This window comes from Odontesthes bonariensis, chromosome 16 (assembly GCF_027942865.1).
Source record: "Odontesthes bonariensis isolate fOdoBon6 chromosome 16, fOdoBon6.hap1, whole genome shotgun sequence".
Lineage (NCBI taxonomy): Eukaryota > Metazoa > Chordata > Actinopteri > Atheriniformes > Atherinopsidae > Odontesthes > Odontesthes bonariensis.
The window spans coordinates 83158-102750 of record NC_134521.1 but is presented as its reverse complement, the minus strand read 5'-3'; the positions used below and the strand labels follow the sequence as shown (position 1 = coordinate 102750).

Here is a 19593-nt window from a genome sequence, read left to right as displayed (position 1 = left end):
ATCCATACATGACCCTTACCCTAACACAAAACATCCCCCTACTTCCATACATTACCCTAACACCAACATCCCCCTACATCCATACATTACCCTTACCCTAACCCACATCCATACATTACCCTAACCCTACATCCATACATTACCCTTACCCAACATCCCCCTACATCCATACATTACCCTAACACCAACACCCCCCTAAATCCATGCATTATCCTTACCCAACATCCCCCTACATCATACATTACCCTAATCCTAACCCCAACATCCCCCTACATCCATACATTACCCCAACCCTAACCCTACATCCATACATTACCCTAACCCCAACATCCCCCTACATCCATACATTACCCTTACCCCTACATCCATACATTACCCTAACCCCAACATCCCCCTACATCCATACATTACCCTTACCCCTACATCCATACATTACCCTAACCCACATCCATACATTACCCTTACCCCTACATCCATACATTACCCTAACCCTACATCAGGACACACACAGTGTGTTTCCCCCCCTGCCTTCCCCTCTGGTAAATGGGTTAACTCTGCATATCCGTTCCTCAGAAACTCTGGAAATCTTTAAAACTTCTCTTAAAACCCAAAACTCTGATGAATCTGACTAATCAAAGGAATTGATGGTAAATTTGGAGGTCTGCTGAGTCTTTAGCCCCTTTCACACTGAGACCCGCTACCTTAGCGGGTCCAAATTGCACCTTCGACCCGAGTCGAGCAATGTGAATGCTTGGCGTATTAGGTGACCCGTGTCGCCTGAAGCCGAGTTCAGGGGGCGTGGCCTAGTGGCAGAGCGTCACACGAAACACATAAAATGCTGGGCGTGTACAATGACGTAGGCACAAGCCATGCGTCGGAGGTGGGGTTAAATACAGAGTGGCTTCCTCCCCAGATGGCGTGGCACATGTCAAAATATGGCCAGTCCAATCGCCCTCTGCCACTCCTGCCGTTGTGATCATTAACAGCATTGAACTTTTTCCTCATGGCCTTTAGTTTGTTGGTCACCTGTGTCTTGCTGCGTGGGAAACCACGCTCTCCCATCTTTCTCGCCAGCCCTTCCAGCAGAGGTCCATCTTTCACCGTCTCCGAAATGTGGCGGTAAATAACGTCCTCTGCTCGGAGGCTGAGGAGCTCGCGGACCTCCTTGTCTTCCCAGTTGGCCATCTTCAAAAATGTCTCCAACTTGATGTAGGCTAAAACAGAGTGAAACTTGTCCTCACCTGTCGCTGTTGTTCTGAATCAGCTGTCCATTCTGTCTTTTAAATTCCTCACATCACGCCACGTCCACGTCCGACCCGCGTCAATTGCTGTCACATCAAACTCGGCTCGGCAAAAAGACTAGGGTCCGACGTGGGTCGAAAGGCGAGTCGAGTTGACACGCCAGCCCGGGTCGGCAGTGTGAACGCAACAGCAGACACGCTAAATTCGCGGATTAAACGCGGGTTATTCCTCAATGTGAAAGGGGCTTTTGATGACTGAGCAGAATGTGCAACAGAATGCTGACATCACCAAACCTGCATGCACTGTGATGAATTAAGAAAGAAAAAAGGTCTGTTGTTCGTTAAAATTTATTCTGACACACAAAAATACAGAAAATAATGATGACAACCACAGAAGAAAATGTTACAAACGAGTAAAAAAAATGTAAAAAAAGTGATCAAACAGATCACTGATCATTTTTATCAAAACAGACATTTACACTGAAATCTGATAGACTTAATTTCCTGTGCAGTTAACAAAATCACAGTATTACATACATCAGTGTGTGTTATCAGTAAATTAAGACAATTAATCAAAATAAAATTTGATTTTAATCCACAACAGAAAACATTGAAAAAGAAAGAAATGAAAGAAAAAAACAAAACTTTTTCATCAAGAAAATTATAAGAATAATTAAAAAAAATCTACATCTTTAAAATTTTTGTTGAAAGCTGTTAATTTGTTCACTAAAAACAAAAAATGACTTCAAAATATTAATACAATTCAACATAGCTGAGGAAATCACAAATAATGACCTTAAAAATTTTGATAAAATGACACAGAGTGGTCTGTTGCTGTTTTATGTGATGTTTAATGCTGATAAAAACAGTGTGGTCTGTTGCTGTTTTTTTATTTTGGTTTGGTTGGAAGAGCTTTGGTGTCTGTTGAGATTGAATGTGCGAATAAAGTTTTACTATCAGTGCTTGTCCTTAAAGTTCCAGAGAAAGGACAACTGTCCTTAGCGACACGATTCAAACTGTGAGAGGCATTCTGATTGGTCGAGAGAATCAGGATAGCTGGTAGATGTTCTTCATCATGGGCTCCCTTTCCTCTCCACCTTCACTGCTGTCATGGCGATCTGTGCACAGGACGGTAAGTAAGATTCAGAACAGATATCTCCATGTGGATGACCTTATGAAAGGTTTACCAGCAGCAGGCATCATGCTCCAGGTGTCTGACTTTGGTTCTGATCCATTCCCTGTTTAAATGCCAAACCTTTAATCTTTGTGCTTCGTTCAAATATTCTAAACTTTTTTTATTTCTAATATATTTCTATTAGTAATCATTATTTTAAGCCAATAAAGAATCTGACCAACCTATGGTCCATAGGTTAGAGCAACCAATTGATTTAGGACAGATCAGCTGACCTGCCTTAAGGTAAATTATCCCAATAAACAGGAAGGCAGCATCTACTCGTCTGTAGATTTATAAACAATGAAGTAAAACAGGGTTACAAAGTCTCACCTTGCTCCTCTTCTTCTTCTTCTTCTGTCTTCAGTGTTTCCCCTCTGACCTCCTCTTCTTCTTCTTGCTCTCTGCACTCATTGATGTTCTTGTACAACTGCTGAAGAAAGAAGGTGAGAGTGAACAGATGAAGCAGCAGCTTTCCAGAAGTGCTCCTCTGATTCTTACCTGGGCTGTGTTCGAAACCGCATACTTCTCCTACTACTCCTACTAACTAACTTTTTTTAAGTTCCCGGATGTATACTAGATTCTCTGAAATTTTGGGTATGCATCATGAGGTTACTACTCATACTCAAACTACCAAAGATGCAACGTAACGTGACGTCGCCGATCGTCATTTCCTGTCAAAACGGCAGTTTCAAGCTAGCTACAACGAGGGTAGGTTCACTTCCTGTTTTCAAAACAAAAGCACCAATTGTATGGTAATGGCTTTCCCTATGATAAAAGGCAACGGGTATTTTATTTTGTGAAAATAACAGGAAGTGCGTTGCTCACTGCAGCTAGCTTTAGTAGCGCCGAATTCGTGGGAACAAAATGGTAAACAGCCGGTATTTTGTCAGGTTTTCAACACGTTGGGGATCTAAACGACTACTTTCTCACCTGAAAATGTTTCAAATGTTGCTAAAGTTTACAGAGTTTAGAGCTTAAGGGAAATCAGCTTCAGGCCGGCTGATTTCGGCTCGGGCAGGAGCCAAATGCATTGTGGGTAAACGCTCTGCATACTCTCTGATCGAATGAGTATGCAGTATGTAGTATGCAGTATGGAAGTATGTAGTATGTAGTATGCAGTATGCAGTATGTAGTATGCAGTATGCAGTATGCAGTATGTAGTATGCAGTATGGAAGTATGTAGTATGCAGTATGCAGTATGCAGTATGTAGTATGTAGTATGCAGCATGCAGTCTGTAGTATGCAGTATGTAGTATGTAGTATGCAGTATGCAGTATGGAAGTATGCAGTATGCAGTATGCAGTATGTAGTATGCAGTATGCAGTATGTAGTATGCAGTATGCAGTATGCAGTATGTAGTATGCAGTATGTAGTATGTAGTAGGCGGCTTCGAACACAGCCCTGGTCACTGTGACGTGTTGACGCGTCATTGGTGGAGAGCAGGAGCTTCTTACCTGGTCACTGTGACGTGCTGACGTGTCATTGGTGGAGAGGAGGAGCCTGTTGATGAGCTGCGCGATTGTTTTGAAGGTGGGCCTGTGGGTGGGCTCCAGCGTCCAGCAGAGCGTCATCAGGTAATACCTGCACGGATGGGTGGTGTTCGATTAAACAAGTTCATGAACAGCAAAGTCCGCTGAGATGAACTATTTAACTATATATGAAGGTGCGTCTGCTCACATCTCAGCTGGAGCGAAGTCCGGCTGCTCCATGTGGCGGCCATCTTTGATCATTTTGTAGAAGTTGGTATCCACGGCAACATTGGGGTACGGGCTCTTACCTGAGCAGGTGAACACCAAGACAAAGAGAGCTCAGTAGCATCAGTGTGAAGCCATTTTGATGTGACAGCGACAGCTGCTGAGGCTCATGGGAAATGTAGTCTAAAGAGATGGAACCCAGTTACCCAGAGAGAAGATCTCCCACAGCAGGACTCCGTAGGACCAGACGTCGCTCTGCACCGTGTAGATGCACTGAAAGATGCTCTCTGGGGCCATCCATTTCACCGGCAGCCGGGCCTGCCATCAAACAGAGAAATAAAAAACAAACAAAGAAAGAAAGAAATTAAAAAAAAGAGAAACAAATAAAAAACAGAGAAATAAAAAACAAACAAAGAAATAAAAAACAAACAGAGAAATAAAAAACAGAAATAAATAAAAAAACAGATAAATAAAAAACAAAGAAATAAAAAACAGATAAATAAAACAAAGAAATAAAAACAAACAAAGATATAAAAAACAAACAAAGAAATAAAAAAACAAATAAAAAACAACAAACAAATAAATAAATAAAAAAACAGAGAAACAAATAAAAAACAGAGAAATAAAAAACAAACAAAGAAATAAAAAAACAAACAGAGAAATAAAAAACAGATAAATAAAAAACAAAGAAATAAAAAACAGATAAATAAAACAAAGAAATAAAAACAAAGAAAGATATAAAAAACAAACATAGAAATAAAAAACAGAAATAAAAAACAACAAACAAATAAATAAAAAACAAACAAACAAATAAAAACAAATGAACAAAAAACTAACAGAGAAATTAAAAAACAAACAAACTAATAAAAACAGAAAAAATAAAATAAATAAATAAATAAAAAACATATTTCTCCAAAATAACTCCACCAGATCTGTCCAAATCAAACATGTTAGAATAACATGTTAAAATGAAAGAGTGACGGTCATTCATTCAGAAAGTCTTCTGGTTTCCTCAGTGAATAAGAGCAGAAACTAAAATCCCTTCAGGTGGAGTTTTCTGTCCTCAATGCTTACATTTCCCTGAACGATGTAGCTGTCGTCATTCCGAATGTCTCGAGCCAAACCGAAGTCACAGATCTTTGCAACGCGACCGTCTGTCAGCAGGACGTTCCTCGCTGCCACGTCCCTGTGGATACACTGAGGGGACAGGTGAGACACACAGGTGAGACACACAGGTGAGACACAGGTGAGACACAGATGAGACACATAGGTGAGACATAGGTGAGACACACAGGTGATACACAGGTGAGACACAGGTGAGACACATAGGTGAGACACAGGTGAGACACATAGGTGAGACACAGGTGAGACACACAGGTGATACACAGGTGAGACACAGGTGAGACACATAGGTGAGACACAGGTGAGACACATAGGTGAGACACAGGTGAGACACACAGGTGAGACACAGGTGAGACAAACGGGGGACACAGGTGAGACACACAGATGAGACACACAGGTGAGACACAGGTGAGACACAGGTGAGACACACAGGTGAGACACAGGTGAGACACAGGTGAGACACAGATGAGACACATAGGTGAGACACAGGTGAGACACAGGTGAGACACATAGGTGAGATACACAGGTGATACACAGGTGAGACACAGGTGAGACACATAGGTGAGACACAGGTGAGACACACAGGTGAGACACAGGTGAGACAAACAGGGGGGACACACAGGTGAGACACACAGGTGAGACACAGGTGAGACAAACAGGGGGGACACACAGGTGAGACACACAGGTGAGACACACAGGTGAGACACAGGTGAGACACAGATGAGACACATAGGTGAGACACAGGTGAGACACATAGGTGAGACACACAGGTGATACACAGGTGAGACACAGGTGAGACACATAGGTGAGACACAGGTGAGACACATAGGTGAGACACAGGTGAGACACAGGTGAGACACATAGGTGAGACACACAGGTGATACACAGGTGAGACACAGGTGAGACACATAGGTGAGACACAGGTGAGACACACGGGTGAGACACAGGTGAGACACACAGGTGAGACACAGGTGAGACACACAGGGGGGACACACAGGTGAGACACACAGGTGAGACACACAGGTGAGACACACAGGTGAGACACAGGTAATATATATATATATATATGATGAGAGTGTTCTTACGTTCCTGGTGGACAGGAAGTCCAGACCCTGGGCCACCTGGTAGGAGAACCTCATGAGGTCACAGACGGAGAGGCTGTCTGTCAGCCCACCTGTGGAGCACAGACAGGTGAGCTCAGGTGAGCCTGAAGGCCAAATCAGACACATTCAGGTGAATATGGGTCTTACCTGGAGGACTTTGTCCTGGACTCAGAACCGGCTGCATCTCCTGATACTCTGAACAACACGAGATCCCGCTGTCACTGCGGCACACATGATCGGATGTTATTCACCAAATTATACATTTATAATATATTATAAATATATAATTTGATAATAAATAAATAATCTCATAAAATAAATAAATTATCTCATAAAATAAATAATTAAATTAAATTAAATTAAATTAAATTCTCATTATAAAAAATATTTATTATATTATTTTAGTTCCTAAGTCTGGTGTAAAATAACCGTCAGGAATAATCATCAGGATAATAATAATAATAATAATAATAATAATAATAATAATAATAATCATAATAATAATAATAATCAGAATAATAATCATCATCATCATCATCATCAGAATAATAATGATAATAATAATAATAATAATAATAATAATAATAATAATAATAATCAGAATAATGATAATGATAATGATAATAATAATCATCAGAATAATAGTAATAATAATCATCATCAGAAGCCGTCTCACCTGCGCAGTCTGGCGTGCTGCGATGCCACGTTCTTATAGTTCGCCTCCATGCTGTCCACGCTCAGCATGGACGCCACAAAGTCCTGAGCGTGAGCCCGCAGGAAGTTGAGCAGGTCGCCGTGGCTGCAGTACTCTGTGATCATCAGCATGGGGCCTGGTTTGGGGACAGGTGCCAGATTTAGAATAATCATTCAGTTAGCTGGTCATAATCATGTGGCTGCAGTACTCTGTGATCATCAGCAGGGGGCCTGGTTTGGGGACAGGTGCCAGATTTAGAATAATCATTCAGTTAGCTGGTCATAATCATGGTGCTGCAGTACTCTGTGATCACCAGCAGGGGGCCTGGTGTGAGGACAGGTGCCAGATTTAGAATAAACATTGGGTTAGCTGGACATAATCATGGGGCTGCAGTACTCTGTGATCACCAGCAGGGGGCCTGGTGTGGGGACAGGTGCCAGATTTAGAATAATCATTCAGTTAGCTGGACATAATCATGGGGCTGCAGTACTCTGTGATCATCAGCAGAGGGCCTGGTGTGGGGACAGGTGCCAGATTTAGAATAATCATTGGATTAGCTGGACATAATCATGTGGCTGCAGTACTCTGTGATCACCAGCAGGGGGCCTGGTGTGGGGACAGGTGCCAGATTTAGAATAATCATTGGATTAGCTGGACATAATCATGTGGCTGCAGTACTCTGTGATCACCAGCAGGGGGCCTGGTGTGGGGACAGGTGCCAGATTTAGAATAATCATTGGGTTAGCTGGTCATAATCATGTGGCTGCAGTACTCTGTGATCATCAGCATGGGGCCTGGTGTGGGGACAGGTGCCAGATTTAGAATAATCATTGGGTTAGCTGGACATAATCATGTGGCTGCAGTACTCTGTGATCATCAGCAGGGGGCCTGGTGTGGGGACAGGTGCCAGATTTAGAATAATCATTCAGTTAGCTGGACATAATCATGTGGCTATGCTTGTCTCACTCCATCTGTTTCATGCTTTGGGGTTTACTGTGTTCCTGATCTTATTAATGCTTCACTAGGAGGAAAACTTAGTCATATTCATATATTAAAGATTTGTTATCATTCATTATTTCAACCGTTCTGTTATTAGCTATATTTTTAAATGCTTCCTCTTGGAGGAAAGTTTATCCATGTTTGTTAGCTTTTGTTAGTTTACTCAAATTACCTGTTATAGTTATACCAATCCTGCTGTTAGCTAATTTTACTTTTGCTCTGTTATAGTTATACCAATCTTACTGTTAGCTAAATTTACTTTTGCTCTGTTATAGTTATACCAATCCTACTATTAGCTAACTTTGCTTTTGCTCTGTTATAGTTATACCAATCCTACTGTTAGCTAAATTTACTTTTGCTCTGTTATAGTTATACCAATCCTCCTATTAGCTAAATTTACTTTTGCTCTGTTATAGTTATATCAGTCCTACTGTTAGCTAAATTTACTTTTGCTCTGTTATAGTTATACCAATCCTACTATTAGCTAACTTTACTTTTGCTCTGTTATAGTTATACCAATCCTACTGTTAGCTAAATTTACTTTTGCTCTGTTATAGTTATACCAATCCTACTATTAGCTAACTTTACTTTTGCTCTGTTATAGTTATACCAATCCTATTTTTAGCTAACTTTACTTTTGCTCTGTTTTAGTTATACCAATCCTACTATTAACTAACTTTACTTTTGCTCTGTTATAGTTATACCAATCCTACTATTAGCTAAATTTACTTTTGCTCTGTTATAGTTATACCAATCCTATTTTTAGCTAAATTTACTTTTGCTCTGTTATAGATATACCAATCCTACCATTAGCTAAATTTACTTTTACTCTGTTATAGTTATACCAATCCTACTATTAGCTAAATTTACTTTTGCTCTGTTATAGTTATACCAATCCTACTATTAGCTAAATTTACTTTTGCTCTGTTATAGTTATACCAATCCTACTATTAGCTAAATTCACTTTTGCTGTTATAGTTATACCAATCCTACTGTTAGCTAAATTTACTTTTGCTCTATTATAGTTATACCAATCCTACTATTAGCTAAATTTACTTTTGCTCTGTTATAGTTATACCAATCCTCCTATTAACTAACTTTACTTTTGCTCTATTATAGTTATACCAATCCTACTGTTAGCTAACTTTACTTTTGCTCTATTATAGTTATACCAATCTTACTGTTAGCTAAATTTACTTTTGCTCTGTTATAGTTATACCAATCCTACTGTTAGCTAAATTTACTTTTGCTCTATTATAGTTATACCAATCCTACTGTTAGCTAAATTTACTTTTGCTCTATTATAGTTATACCAATCCTACTATTAGCTAAATTGTATTTTTGCTCTGTTATAGTTATACCAATCCTACTGTTAGCTAAATTTACTTTTGCTCTGTTATAGTTATACCAATCCTACTATTAGCTAAATTTACTTTTGCTCTGTTATAGTTACACCAATCCTACTGTTAGCTAAATTTACTTTAGCTCTGTTATAGTTACACCAATCCTACTGTTAGCTAAATTTACTTTTGCTCTGTTATAGTTACACCAATCCTACTGTTAGCTAAATTTACTTTTGCTCTGTTATAGTTATACCAATCCTACTATTAGCTCAATTTACTTTTGCTCTGTTATAGTTATATCAATCTAGGGTTGCCAACTCCCTGAAAAAAAAATAAGGGACACCTCATTAGAAGGGCCGGCCGAAACCGATTGCCTTCACCCTTCCTAGCCTGTTGAATTTTTTAGCCCCTTTTTTTGTGAGTGAAACAATTTTTTAACTATTTGATTCGAACCTAATTTGAATTAGATGCATATTTTTGAGTGAGATGAACACCTGGAAAACTAATTATTATCCAGCAATTCACTTTAATATAAAATAACAAAATTAACAGAATAAAATAAGTATCTTTCTTAAAGGAGAAGTTTTTTTTGTTTTTTTTTTAACCTGGACCTGTGTCTTTATTTCACCAATACTTTAAGACGAATGAATGAAAAAATGTTTTTCCCCGTTTGAGTAAAAGTACTATTGCACTGTTAGCTCATAGTTGCTGTGTTGTTGTTATTTTGTAGCAGAGTGGTGCAAAAAGTCTACATGTGAGTTCATCATTAAGTGGTTTCAGAGTTACATGGTTCTGTGAAAGCATTCAGAAAACAATACAGCAATGTACTGATATTAGAAAATGTAGTTTGTACTTTTAAAAGTAAGTTCTTCTTCACTTTAACTTAAGTAAAATTTTGAGCGACTTTTACTTGTAGTTGAGTAAGATTTGACCACGAGTATCAATACTGACTCAAGTATTGGAGTTGAGTACTTTGTCTCCCACTGCTTAAAGTGGTGTCGGCATACATGGCAGTCTGCGTAACTGCCATGTATGCTGCTTTGTTGTCTTTCGCTATCTTCTCAGTACCTCCTCGACCAATGAGCTGACAGCGTATTCTCGTGTGTGAATATGCTGTCAGCTCATTGGTCAGAGAGCAGTACAGGGCCTGGGAAAAGGTTTACCATACAATTTCATATAAAGCCCCCTGTTATTAATTTCCATTGGCATGCTACTGCCCATTTTTAGATTCTCACAGTAATACGGGACAAAGTGCGTCCCTTTTCAGCTCAATACGGGACAGGTGCTTTTGTTTATAAATACGGGACGATTCCGTTTTTCAAGGGACGGTTGGCAACCCTATACCAATCCTACTGTTAGCTAAATTTAATTTTGCTCTGTTATAGTTATACCAATCCTACTGTTAGCTAACATTACCTGATTGATGTTTTTATTTACCTGTATTTCTGTGTTGTATTTTTTCTGTATTTCTGTATGTCTTTATGTAAAGCACATTGAGTTGCCTGTAGTATGAAATGCGCAATATAAATAAAGATTGATTGATTGATTGATTGATTGATTGATCTTAACCTCCTTGAGTGCACGCTCCCAGCAAGTTGACGATGTTGTCATGGTAACCAAGATGGCTGAGGATCTTCAGCTCGGACATGAGAGCCTCCCGTTCCTCAGAGTGAGCGCTTGCTGTTGATGAACCCGTGAAAAATCAGATTGTACCATTACAGTGATGATGGTGATGATGATGATGATGATGAAGGTTAATGGACTGACGTTTAAGCATCTTGACGGCGACTCTCGTGGCCTTGTTCCCAGTTCCCAGCCCGAACGCCTTTGCCTCGACGACCTTCCCGAATGCCCCCGACCCTAAGACGGCCCCTGAGAGACGGACAGAAACACAATGAAAAACCAAGATGGAGGACGGTCAGAAACACAATGAAAAACCAAGATGGAGGACGTTCTGATAGGGCTTTTTGGATCAGACGTTTCATACCGAGCCGCAGTTTGTCTCGAGGAAACTCCCACTTATGGTTGTACGGCAGCTGGGTGGGGTCAATGAAGGTGTAGTTGTTCCCGTCCGTGCTCTCAATGATCTTCCAGCGAATCTCGTATTTGGGTTTCTGGCAGACGAAGAACAGTAGACACGGGTTATGTTTTTATCTTTTTTTAAATTTTGATTATCTGTCAGTTTGTTGGACTTCTGGGATATTAAATAATCTCAACGCCAGGTCTCTCAGCAACAAGATGGACGACCTAAGACTCTGATTATCATCACAATCAACCATCCAGGAAATGTGTGTATTTGTGTTTTGATAATCATCCAGACTTGGCTTCATCCTGGAATTCCTGATTCCAGATTCCTGACTATTGAGCTTGTGGGCCGTGCTACTCACCACAGCGACAGAACTGAAGCCTCGGGTAAACAATAAGGGGGCTGCTTGGCTTTTTTTTTATTTTTATCAACAATCGCTGGACTACAGATGCAACTGTTACTGAGAGACATTGTTCATCAGACCTGGAAATGATGGTAGTTAAATGTAGACCATACCACCTTCCAATTGAGTTCTCTGTGGTTTCTATTACAGCTGTTTATGTAGCTCCAAACATTAATACTTATGTAGCACTGAGCTACTGAGTTGTTGTTCATCAGGAATGTTGACAGTCTTTGGGCCACTGGACTGAAAAAGATTTTTCCTTCCACGTCCAAGAGATTAATCTGGTGGAACTGGTTGACGTTTGAGGAATTTTCTTCTTTGGGAATAAGAAGCTACAGCTTTTTCCAGGCTACAATCATTAGTTTCCAAAGGTACCTTAGGACACCGGGGGGTTCTTATAAAACTTATAAGGAACGCCATAGAATCTTCCTTTCACACCAGAGTAAGTCATGGAGTTCCTCAGGGTTCTGTGCCGGGACCGATTCTTTTCACTTTGTAAATACTTCCATTAGGTCATTTTATTAGACAGCATGGCATAAATGTCCATTCCTATCGTGGTGATACTCAGCCGTACTTATCTATGAAACCAATACTGTATGAATTAGATTAATTAACTAATTTGGATTTTAAAGAATTGATTTGATTTTGATTTTACTACAATGAATTGGCTTAAATAGAACTGTATCTTTGAAGTTCTATGAGATGACGTTTGTTCTGAATTGATGCTAAATACACAAACACACAATCAGTGCATCCGGGTTGAGTGAACGCTGGCGTATTTTGTTGCCGCTACTCACCCGCAACTCTTCTTTTAAAAATCGTGTTTCTACGCCACTCCTGCCACAAATTGACCGTTTTTTTTTTTTTTAACTCAAACTGGTATTTTAATCTTCTCTTTTGTTTGATCCTCATTTTGCTGTCATCGCTCCGTGTTTCTGCTTTAGCTGGCGAACGCTGCCTATCTCCTCAGCACACCGCCCGGCTACTCGCCGTTGCCTCTGCGCTCTATGATGTGGGTCATCAATGTCTTTGTGTGGTTTTTGCTGGTCTGGACTGTCCTATCGCTCTTCCATCGACCCGTGGGAGGACTCCTCCAGTATTCGGTCGCTGAGCTTCTCAGCCTCCGCTCACAATGGTCCGGATTTCCACCGGCATCACTGCATCTCCACCCGGACATCGCCCATCTGCCTCGCCGGAGGTACATCCACCGTGGATCTCGGCGGGGGCTTCCACTTTGGCAGCTCCAAGAGGATTACCTCCTTTTGGTCCTCCAGTCGCCAGGCACCGAGAAACACCTACCGGACTGTTAATCACAGCGTGTTAGCCAGCCTGGCTAGGTCGGCAAACGCTCCTCTCAGCCATGACAACACCGGTGATAACTTCGGTCTGTTGAACATTCGCTCCCTCACGGGCAAAGGACGTCTCATCCAGGATATCCTAACGGACCATAAGTTTGACTTTCTCTGCTTAAATGAGACTTGGCAAGTTCCTGGTGACTTTTCCCAGCTCAATGACTCTACTCCTCCGGGGTTTGTTTACTCCTGTAAACCTCGTGGATCGGGTCGCGGAGGCAGTCTCGTGATTCTTTACCGCGAGAAGTGGAAGGTCCTGCCGGTGGCTGTGCCACCTCTCTCCTCACTGGAATGCCTTGTCTGTCAAATTTCTGGACCCACCCCCATTTTCGTCGCCACAGTCTATCGTCCCCCTAAGCCTCACAAAGACTTCTTAAATTAATTCTCTGCCCTCCTCACTCACCTCTCCACTCTCTCACCTTATATAATTCTGCTGGGGGATTTCAACATACATATGGACAATACTGCTCTTCCCCTCACCATAGACTTTTCTTCATCACTTGATAGTTTTGGCCTCAAACAGTTCTCTGACTTCCCCACACACATAAAAGGTCACACCCTGGACTTAATTTGCTGCTCTGGTCTCACCCCCTCCAACTGTACTGCTGATGAACTCCATATTACGGACCACTTCCTCCTCTCATTTAATGTCACTCTCCGCCTCACCATTTCCAAACCACGCCGTGTTATCTCTTTCTGCAACATCAAAGACATTAACCTGGGCTCCCTCTCCTCCCACATTGCCACCTTGACTCTGGATTCTTCTTCCACCCCTGATGCTCTTGTCACCCAATACAACAATGGTCTTACTAACATTCTCAACTCACTTGCTCCTGTCAAATCCCGTTCTGTTTTCTTTACTCGGTCTGCTCCCTGGTTCACTCCTGATCTTCGCTCCATGAAATCTAAAAATCGACAGCTTGAACGACTATACAGGAAATCTGGTCTCTCCATCCATAAAGACATTTATACAGCTCAGCTCTCTCTTTACCTTTACTCCTCCGAAACCTGCAATTCTCTCCTCCTGTTTTTCAATGAGAAGGTTAAAAAAAATCCACCAGCACCTATTCAATTCAATTCAATTCATTTTTATTTATATAGCGCCAAATACAACAAATGTCATCTCAAGGCACTTAGATAATAAAGTCCAATTCAAGCCAATTGGAATTCAATTTATTGTAATCATAATTATTCATAAAATAATCCAATTCGTTCATATAGAGCCAATTCAAAAACAATTTCCTAGCTAAGGAAACCAACAGATTGCACTGAAAACTTTTTCTTTTTCGGTCCAATCTCCCGGCCTGAGCGTGCCTGAGGCGACTGTGGAGAAAAAACGACTCCTCACCTAGGCTCCTCTACCTCTCCCCTCCCCTCCTCTGATCTTCTACTACCCTGTCAACTATTTTCTAGCTTTGATCTCCCACATCCCTCAGTAATATCAGACCTCATCAGTAAGTCCAAACCCTCTTCTTGTCTTCTTGACCCCCTCCCTACAGTCCTGGTCAAATCCTGCCTTCCCTCTCTGCTCCCCCTCATATCAGCCATCATCCATTCCTCACTGTCCACTGGAATTGTTCCCGCTCTCTTCAAGTCTGCAGCTGTCAGTCCCTTCTTGAAAAAACCTGGTTCAGACCCCAACGATTTCAATAACCTCCGCCCCATTTCTCACCTTCCTTTCATCTCCAAAATCCTGGAAAAAAATGTTGCTTCCCAACTTCACTCCCATCTCACCAATTACAGCCTTTATGAACAATTCCAGTCTGGTTTCCGTCCATGCCACAGCACAGAAACAGCCCTTATTACCAACGACCTCCTCATGGCAGCTGACTCCGGTTTCATCTCCATTCTCATCCTCCTCGATCTAAGTGCAGCCTTTGACACCATTTCTCACCCCATCCTCCTCAATAGACTCTCCTCCTTAGACATCTCCAGCACCCCCCTGCACTGGTTTCACTCCTTCCTCACAGGCCGCACTCAGTTCATACAGCTCAAGCTTCTCCTCTCAGCCCTCCCCTGTAACTTCAGGTGTTCCCCAGGGCTCCGTCCTGGGGCCCCTCCTCTTCATCATCTACCTCCTCCCACTTGGCAATATTTTTCGAAAATTTGGTATACATTTCCACTGCTTCGCGGATGACACCCAGCTCTATCTGTCCAGTAAACCTGACGCCAGTCTCCCTCCTCCCTCACCCACTGCCTCTCTGAGATTAAATCCTGGTTCACCGCAAACTTCCTTAAACTCAACAGTGATAAAACGGAACTCCTCCTTGTTGGCACCAAATCCACCCTTTCCAAAGTTGACAGTTTTTCCCTCACCATAGACAGCTCCACCGTGTCCCCCTCCCCTCAGGTTCAGAGTCTGGGTGTCATCCTCGACAGCACACTTTCTTTCCACTCCTACATCAGTAACATTACCCGGTCTGCATATTTTCATCGTCTCCGCCCCTCTCTCACTCCTCACACCACTGCTATCCTGGTCCACAGCCTCGTCACCTCCCGCATAGATTATTGCAACTCACTCCTTTCCGGTGTCCCTCACAAATCCCTTCATAAGCTTCAACTGGTTCAAAACTCTGCAGCCCGCATCATCACCAGTACCCCCTCCTTTCACCATATCACCCCCGTCCTCCAGCAGTTTCACTGGCTCCCGGTCGAATTCAGAATTACTTTTAAAACCCTGCTTTACACATCAAGGCCATCCACAACCTCGCCCCCCCATATCTGTCTGATCTCCATCCCATCTCGCTCCCTCAGGTCATCCTCCTCCCTCCACCTCTCTGGGCCCTCTGCCCGTCTCAGCACCATGGGGAGCAGAGCTTTCAGTCGCTCTGCTCCCCAACTCTGGAACTCACTCCCACCAGACATCCGCAACATTGACTCTTTACCCCTCTTCAAATCAAAACTCAAAACCCATCTGTTTCAAGCTGCATTCTCCCTCTAGCCTCTTTTTTAACTTGTGTTATTTTATTTATTGTGTTTTTAATGTGTTGTAAAGTGTCCTTGAGCGTTGAAAAAGGCGCTTTTTAAAAAATTAAATGTATTATTATTATTATTATTATTAATAAATATAGATCAAATTGAATTTATTTGCATGACAGAGAGCCGTCTCACCTGTCTGTACTTGTAAAAGATGACCAATAGGAGCAGGAGGAGGACGGCGGCAGCACTCAGAGCTCCAATCAGAGCCGGCGTGAACATGGGGTGAAGTCTGGAGCCTGAAAGTAGCAACATCATCCATCTTTATTGTACTGAATGATACTTTTTTTATTTTCTGATCATTTAGTCATGTTACAGGAACAGTGTAAACATGGTCTCATTATGTCTCTGTGGTAAATGACCACATGATTAATCTGACTCTGTGACACTTACGATGAACAAAGACCCCGCGGGACGTTCCCACCAGGTTGGAGGCGACACACTCCACGGTGACATCATCATCATCAGCTGACAGTGGGAGGTGTGACCTCACCTCCTCCATCTCCTGTGAGGTCACAACAGCTGGAGACACCTGGGAGGCGGGGGTATCTGCACACCTGGAGGGGAAATAAAGCTTTAAGTCCTCCAACAGTTAAACATATTAATGATGGATCCTGAGGAGGGGATGCTGGATGCCCCCCCCGTTACGTACGAATGCTGAACTCCGGGGCAGGTGACCCACAGGACTGAGGGGGGAGGGTATCCGGCGCTGCTGCAGGTCAGCGTGGCGTTCTGCTGGGTGATGGAGGCAGATGGCGGGTCTGAAAGGTTTATGAGATTATATTCACTTTGCCCGACCACAGAGCATGAAACCAGACGAGGACCGCTTGTACATCATGTGATCAAAAGCAGGAAGAAAGTTTTCTTACGGAAGATCCGGAGGTCCACATCCTGTGAGCCGTTGAAGAAAGAGTTTGATAAACGAAGTGAATATCGACCTTTATCCTGCTGACGAATCCTCCGCAGCAGCAGGCTCGCCTCCGACCTTCAGTGGAAAGAAATACTGTCTTTAGTTTTTAGTTTGTGTTTAGTTCTTAGTTTTTACCATGTCTTTGTTTTAAGTTTTAGGTTCAGGTTGTCATTTTAGTTCTGCCTTGCCACGCCATCAGCCTCACTTCCACAGGTGAGGCTGATGGCATGCCTCAGTGTCTTCCCCATCAGCTGCACTCTCTCACTAATCACCCCCCACAGTATTTAGTCTCCAGGTCTTTCCATGTTCTTTGTCAGATCCTCCCCATCATCCATGGTCTCAAGTCACCAGCTAAGTATTTTCGTGCCAAGTCAAGTCTTTTGCTTTTTGTCACAGTCATGTTTTGTTTTCACAGCCTCGTTTTTTGATATCCGGCGGTTTTTGTTGAAACCTTATTTTTTGAAAATAAATCCGTTTGCTTTTTGAAAAGTCCGCATCCGTGTGCTTCCACACCTCGCACTCCACCCATGTGACAGAAGGATCTGACCAACGATGGATGGGGCGGACCGAGCAGCACCAAAACCTGGACATTGCTAATGACCTTATGGACTTCTTTTTACAGAAGCGGATCCTGCAGAACTGCACTTACTCTAGCACTAGTTCTGCTCTTAGCTGTTTGGTTTTGGAAGGAAATGCACTTATGATTTCTTGTGACCTGAAGTTCTTTTGCCCACCGATGTGGAACACGCTGATTGTAAGTCGCTTTGGATAAAAGCGTCTGCAGAATGACCGTAATGTAATGTGATGTAATGTAGCACGGAAATCCAAAAAGAAAGCACAGGCCTTTGAACTGCTCTTAGTCTGACCCCTCCCCTGAGACCAGTTTGCATTGAGAGACCCTCCCAGTGGCTACAGTCTTTACAACATTGCTCTGAGAATCATGGAGATACTCAAACCCCTCCACCACGTTAAGATGGTAATTCAGCGGCCGAACCCCCTACCCTAATCCAGAGGGGCAACTTAGGAATCATCCCAATGACTATTACCAAAAATACCATCAAATGTCCCTAACCCATCATTAAAAATAACAATTTAAAGGGGTATTGTAAATAAATCTTATGAAGTGATAATGTAACAATTAAGGTCTTTTAAGGTGGTATGAATGTCTATAGGATTTCTTAAGATAGTATGGTTGGTTTACATGATTTATTCAAAGAGTATTACTGGTTTTAAGGTTTGTTAAGGTAGTATGGTTGGTTTACATGATTTATTCAAATAGTATTGCTGGTTTTAAGGTTTGTTAAGGTAGTATGGTTGGTTTACATGATTTATTCAAAGAGTATTGCTGGTTTTAAGGTAGTGTGGTTGGTTGATGTGGTTGTTAAACTGGTATAGGTATATTTTTGTTGGTTCTGGAGATCTCCGTCTGACCTTCAGCAGTGAGCACTGTAGTATGCCGAATTTAGTGAACTAACCTGTAGCTATTGTCAGCGTAGCTCTCCTGGTACACTGTGGAGTCGTCGTTGTTTATATTGGTTGGTGTTGTCCAGTGTTGCTCCCTGATTGGAGGGTATGCCTCCATCACAAAGGTGAGAGTTACGTCGGCACCTTCCCGAACCTCCACCCTGTTGCTGCCGCTAATGTTAGCACTGCTAGCCCCATTCAAATCCGTTCCAACAGTGGTAACATTAGCAATCAGTTCTTCTTCATGTGAGCGGCTGCTAATGTTTGCTGCTAGCTCCTCCTTTAGCTCCACTGGCACGCTGCTAATGTTAGCAAACGCCTCCACGGTGTTAGCATTGCTGCTCTGCAGGTAAAGGTAGATCCTCAGGTAGGGATGATCTGATGAAGAGGAGAGTAAACATCACTCCGTTTATTTACCCTCTCCCATTTCGGGAGCATGTCTATGTTCCCACAGCCCACTGGTCCCACGTCACTAAGACTTTTTTTTTATTTTTTAGGCCCATTGGTCCCACAGCTCATTGGTCCCACGGCCCATTGGTCCCACGGCCCATTGGTCCCACGGCCCATTGGTCCCACGGCCCATTGGTCCCACGTCACTAAGACTTTTCATTTAATTTTTTAGGCCCATTGGTCCCACAGCACAATTGTCCCACGTCACAAAGACTTTTAACATTATTTTTTAGGCCCAATGGTCCCACAGCTTAGGCCATATGTCCCACAACTCCATGTTCTCACATTTCTGAGTAAACTAATAGCGAAAAAGGTGTAAAGACATTTGGCCTGCACATGCTAACCTTTTTTTTTATTTTTTTATTTTTTTTTATTATTTCCTCAGCTGTTTTTTTTAAGCTTAATTTCCAAAAGTAGAAAAACACCTACAACTGCACTGGTACTACTAATACTACTGCTACTACTAATAATAACAATAATAATATGTATTTCATGGCTAAATTGGCTTTACACAATAAAAAGTGGCCTATAAAATATCAATGGGCCTAAAAAATAATGTTAAAAGTCTTTATGATGTGGGACCAATGGGCTGTGGGACCATTGGGCCTAAATTTGAAAAAAAAAAAATTCTTAGCGATGTGG

At 42.1% G+C, this 19593-nt stretch overlaps 1 protein-coding gene across 2 annotated transcripts in view; it reads right to left on the bottom strand.

Moving 5' to 3' along the window:
• Positions 1 to 1628: 1628 nt before the first annotated feature.
• LOC142401765 (macrophage colony-stimulating factor 1 receptor 2-like) overlaps positions 1629 to 19593 on the bottom strand; it is a 50765-nt gene continuing 32800 nt past the window's right edge. The window contains exons 6-22 of one of the 2 annotated variants that reach the window (XM_075487228.1): positions 18513 to 18879; positions 16997 to 17112; positions 16780 to 16888; positions 16521 to 16684; positions 16263 to 16366; positions 11358 to 11484; positions 11138 to 11242; positions 10940 to 11050; positions 7011 to 7164; positions 6482 to 6555; positions 6317 to 6405; positions 5184 to 5306; positions 4316 to 4427; positions 4093 to 4192; positions 3870 to 3996; positions 2746 to 2845; positions 1629 to 2359 (exon numbers count right to left, since the gene is read on the bottom strand). In XM_075487228.1, the coding sequence (XP_075343343.1) occupies positions 2289 to 2359; positions 2746 to 2845; positions 3870 to 3996; positions 4093 to 4192; positions 4316 to 4427; positions 5184 to 5306; positions 6317 to 6405; positions 6482 to 6555; positions 7011 to 7164; positions 10940 to 11050; positions 11138 to 11242; positions 11358 to 11484; positions 16263 to 16366; positions 16521 to 16684; positions 16780 to 16888; positions 16997 to 17112; positions 18513 to 18879 (2153 nt within the window). In that variant the 3' untranslated portion in view covers positions 1629 to 2288. The remainder of the gene's footprint in view (positions 2360 to 2745; positions 2846 to 3869; positions 3997 to 4092; positions 4193 to 4315; positions 4428 to 5183; positions 5307 to 6316; positions 6406 to 6481; positions 6556 to 7010; positions 7165 to 10939; positions 11051 to 11137; positions 11243 to 11357; positions 11485 to 16262; positions 16367 to 16520; positions 16685 to 16779; positions 16889 to 16996; positions 17113 to 18512; positions 18880 to 19593) is intronic. The other variant, XM_075487229.1, reaches the window with a different exon arrangement.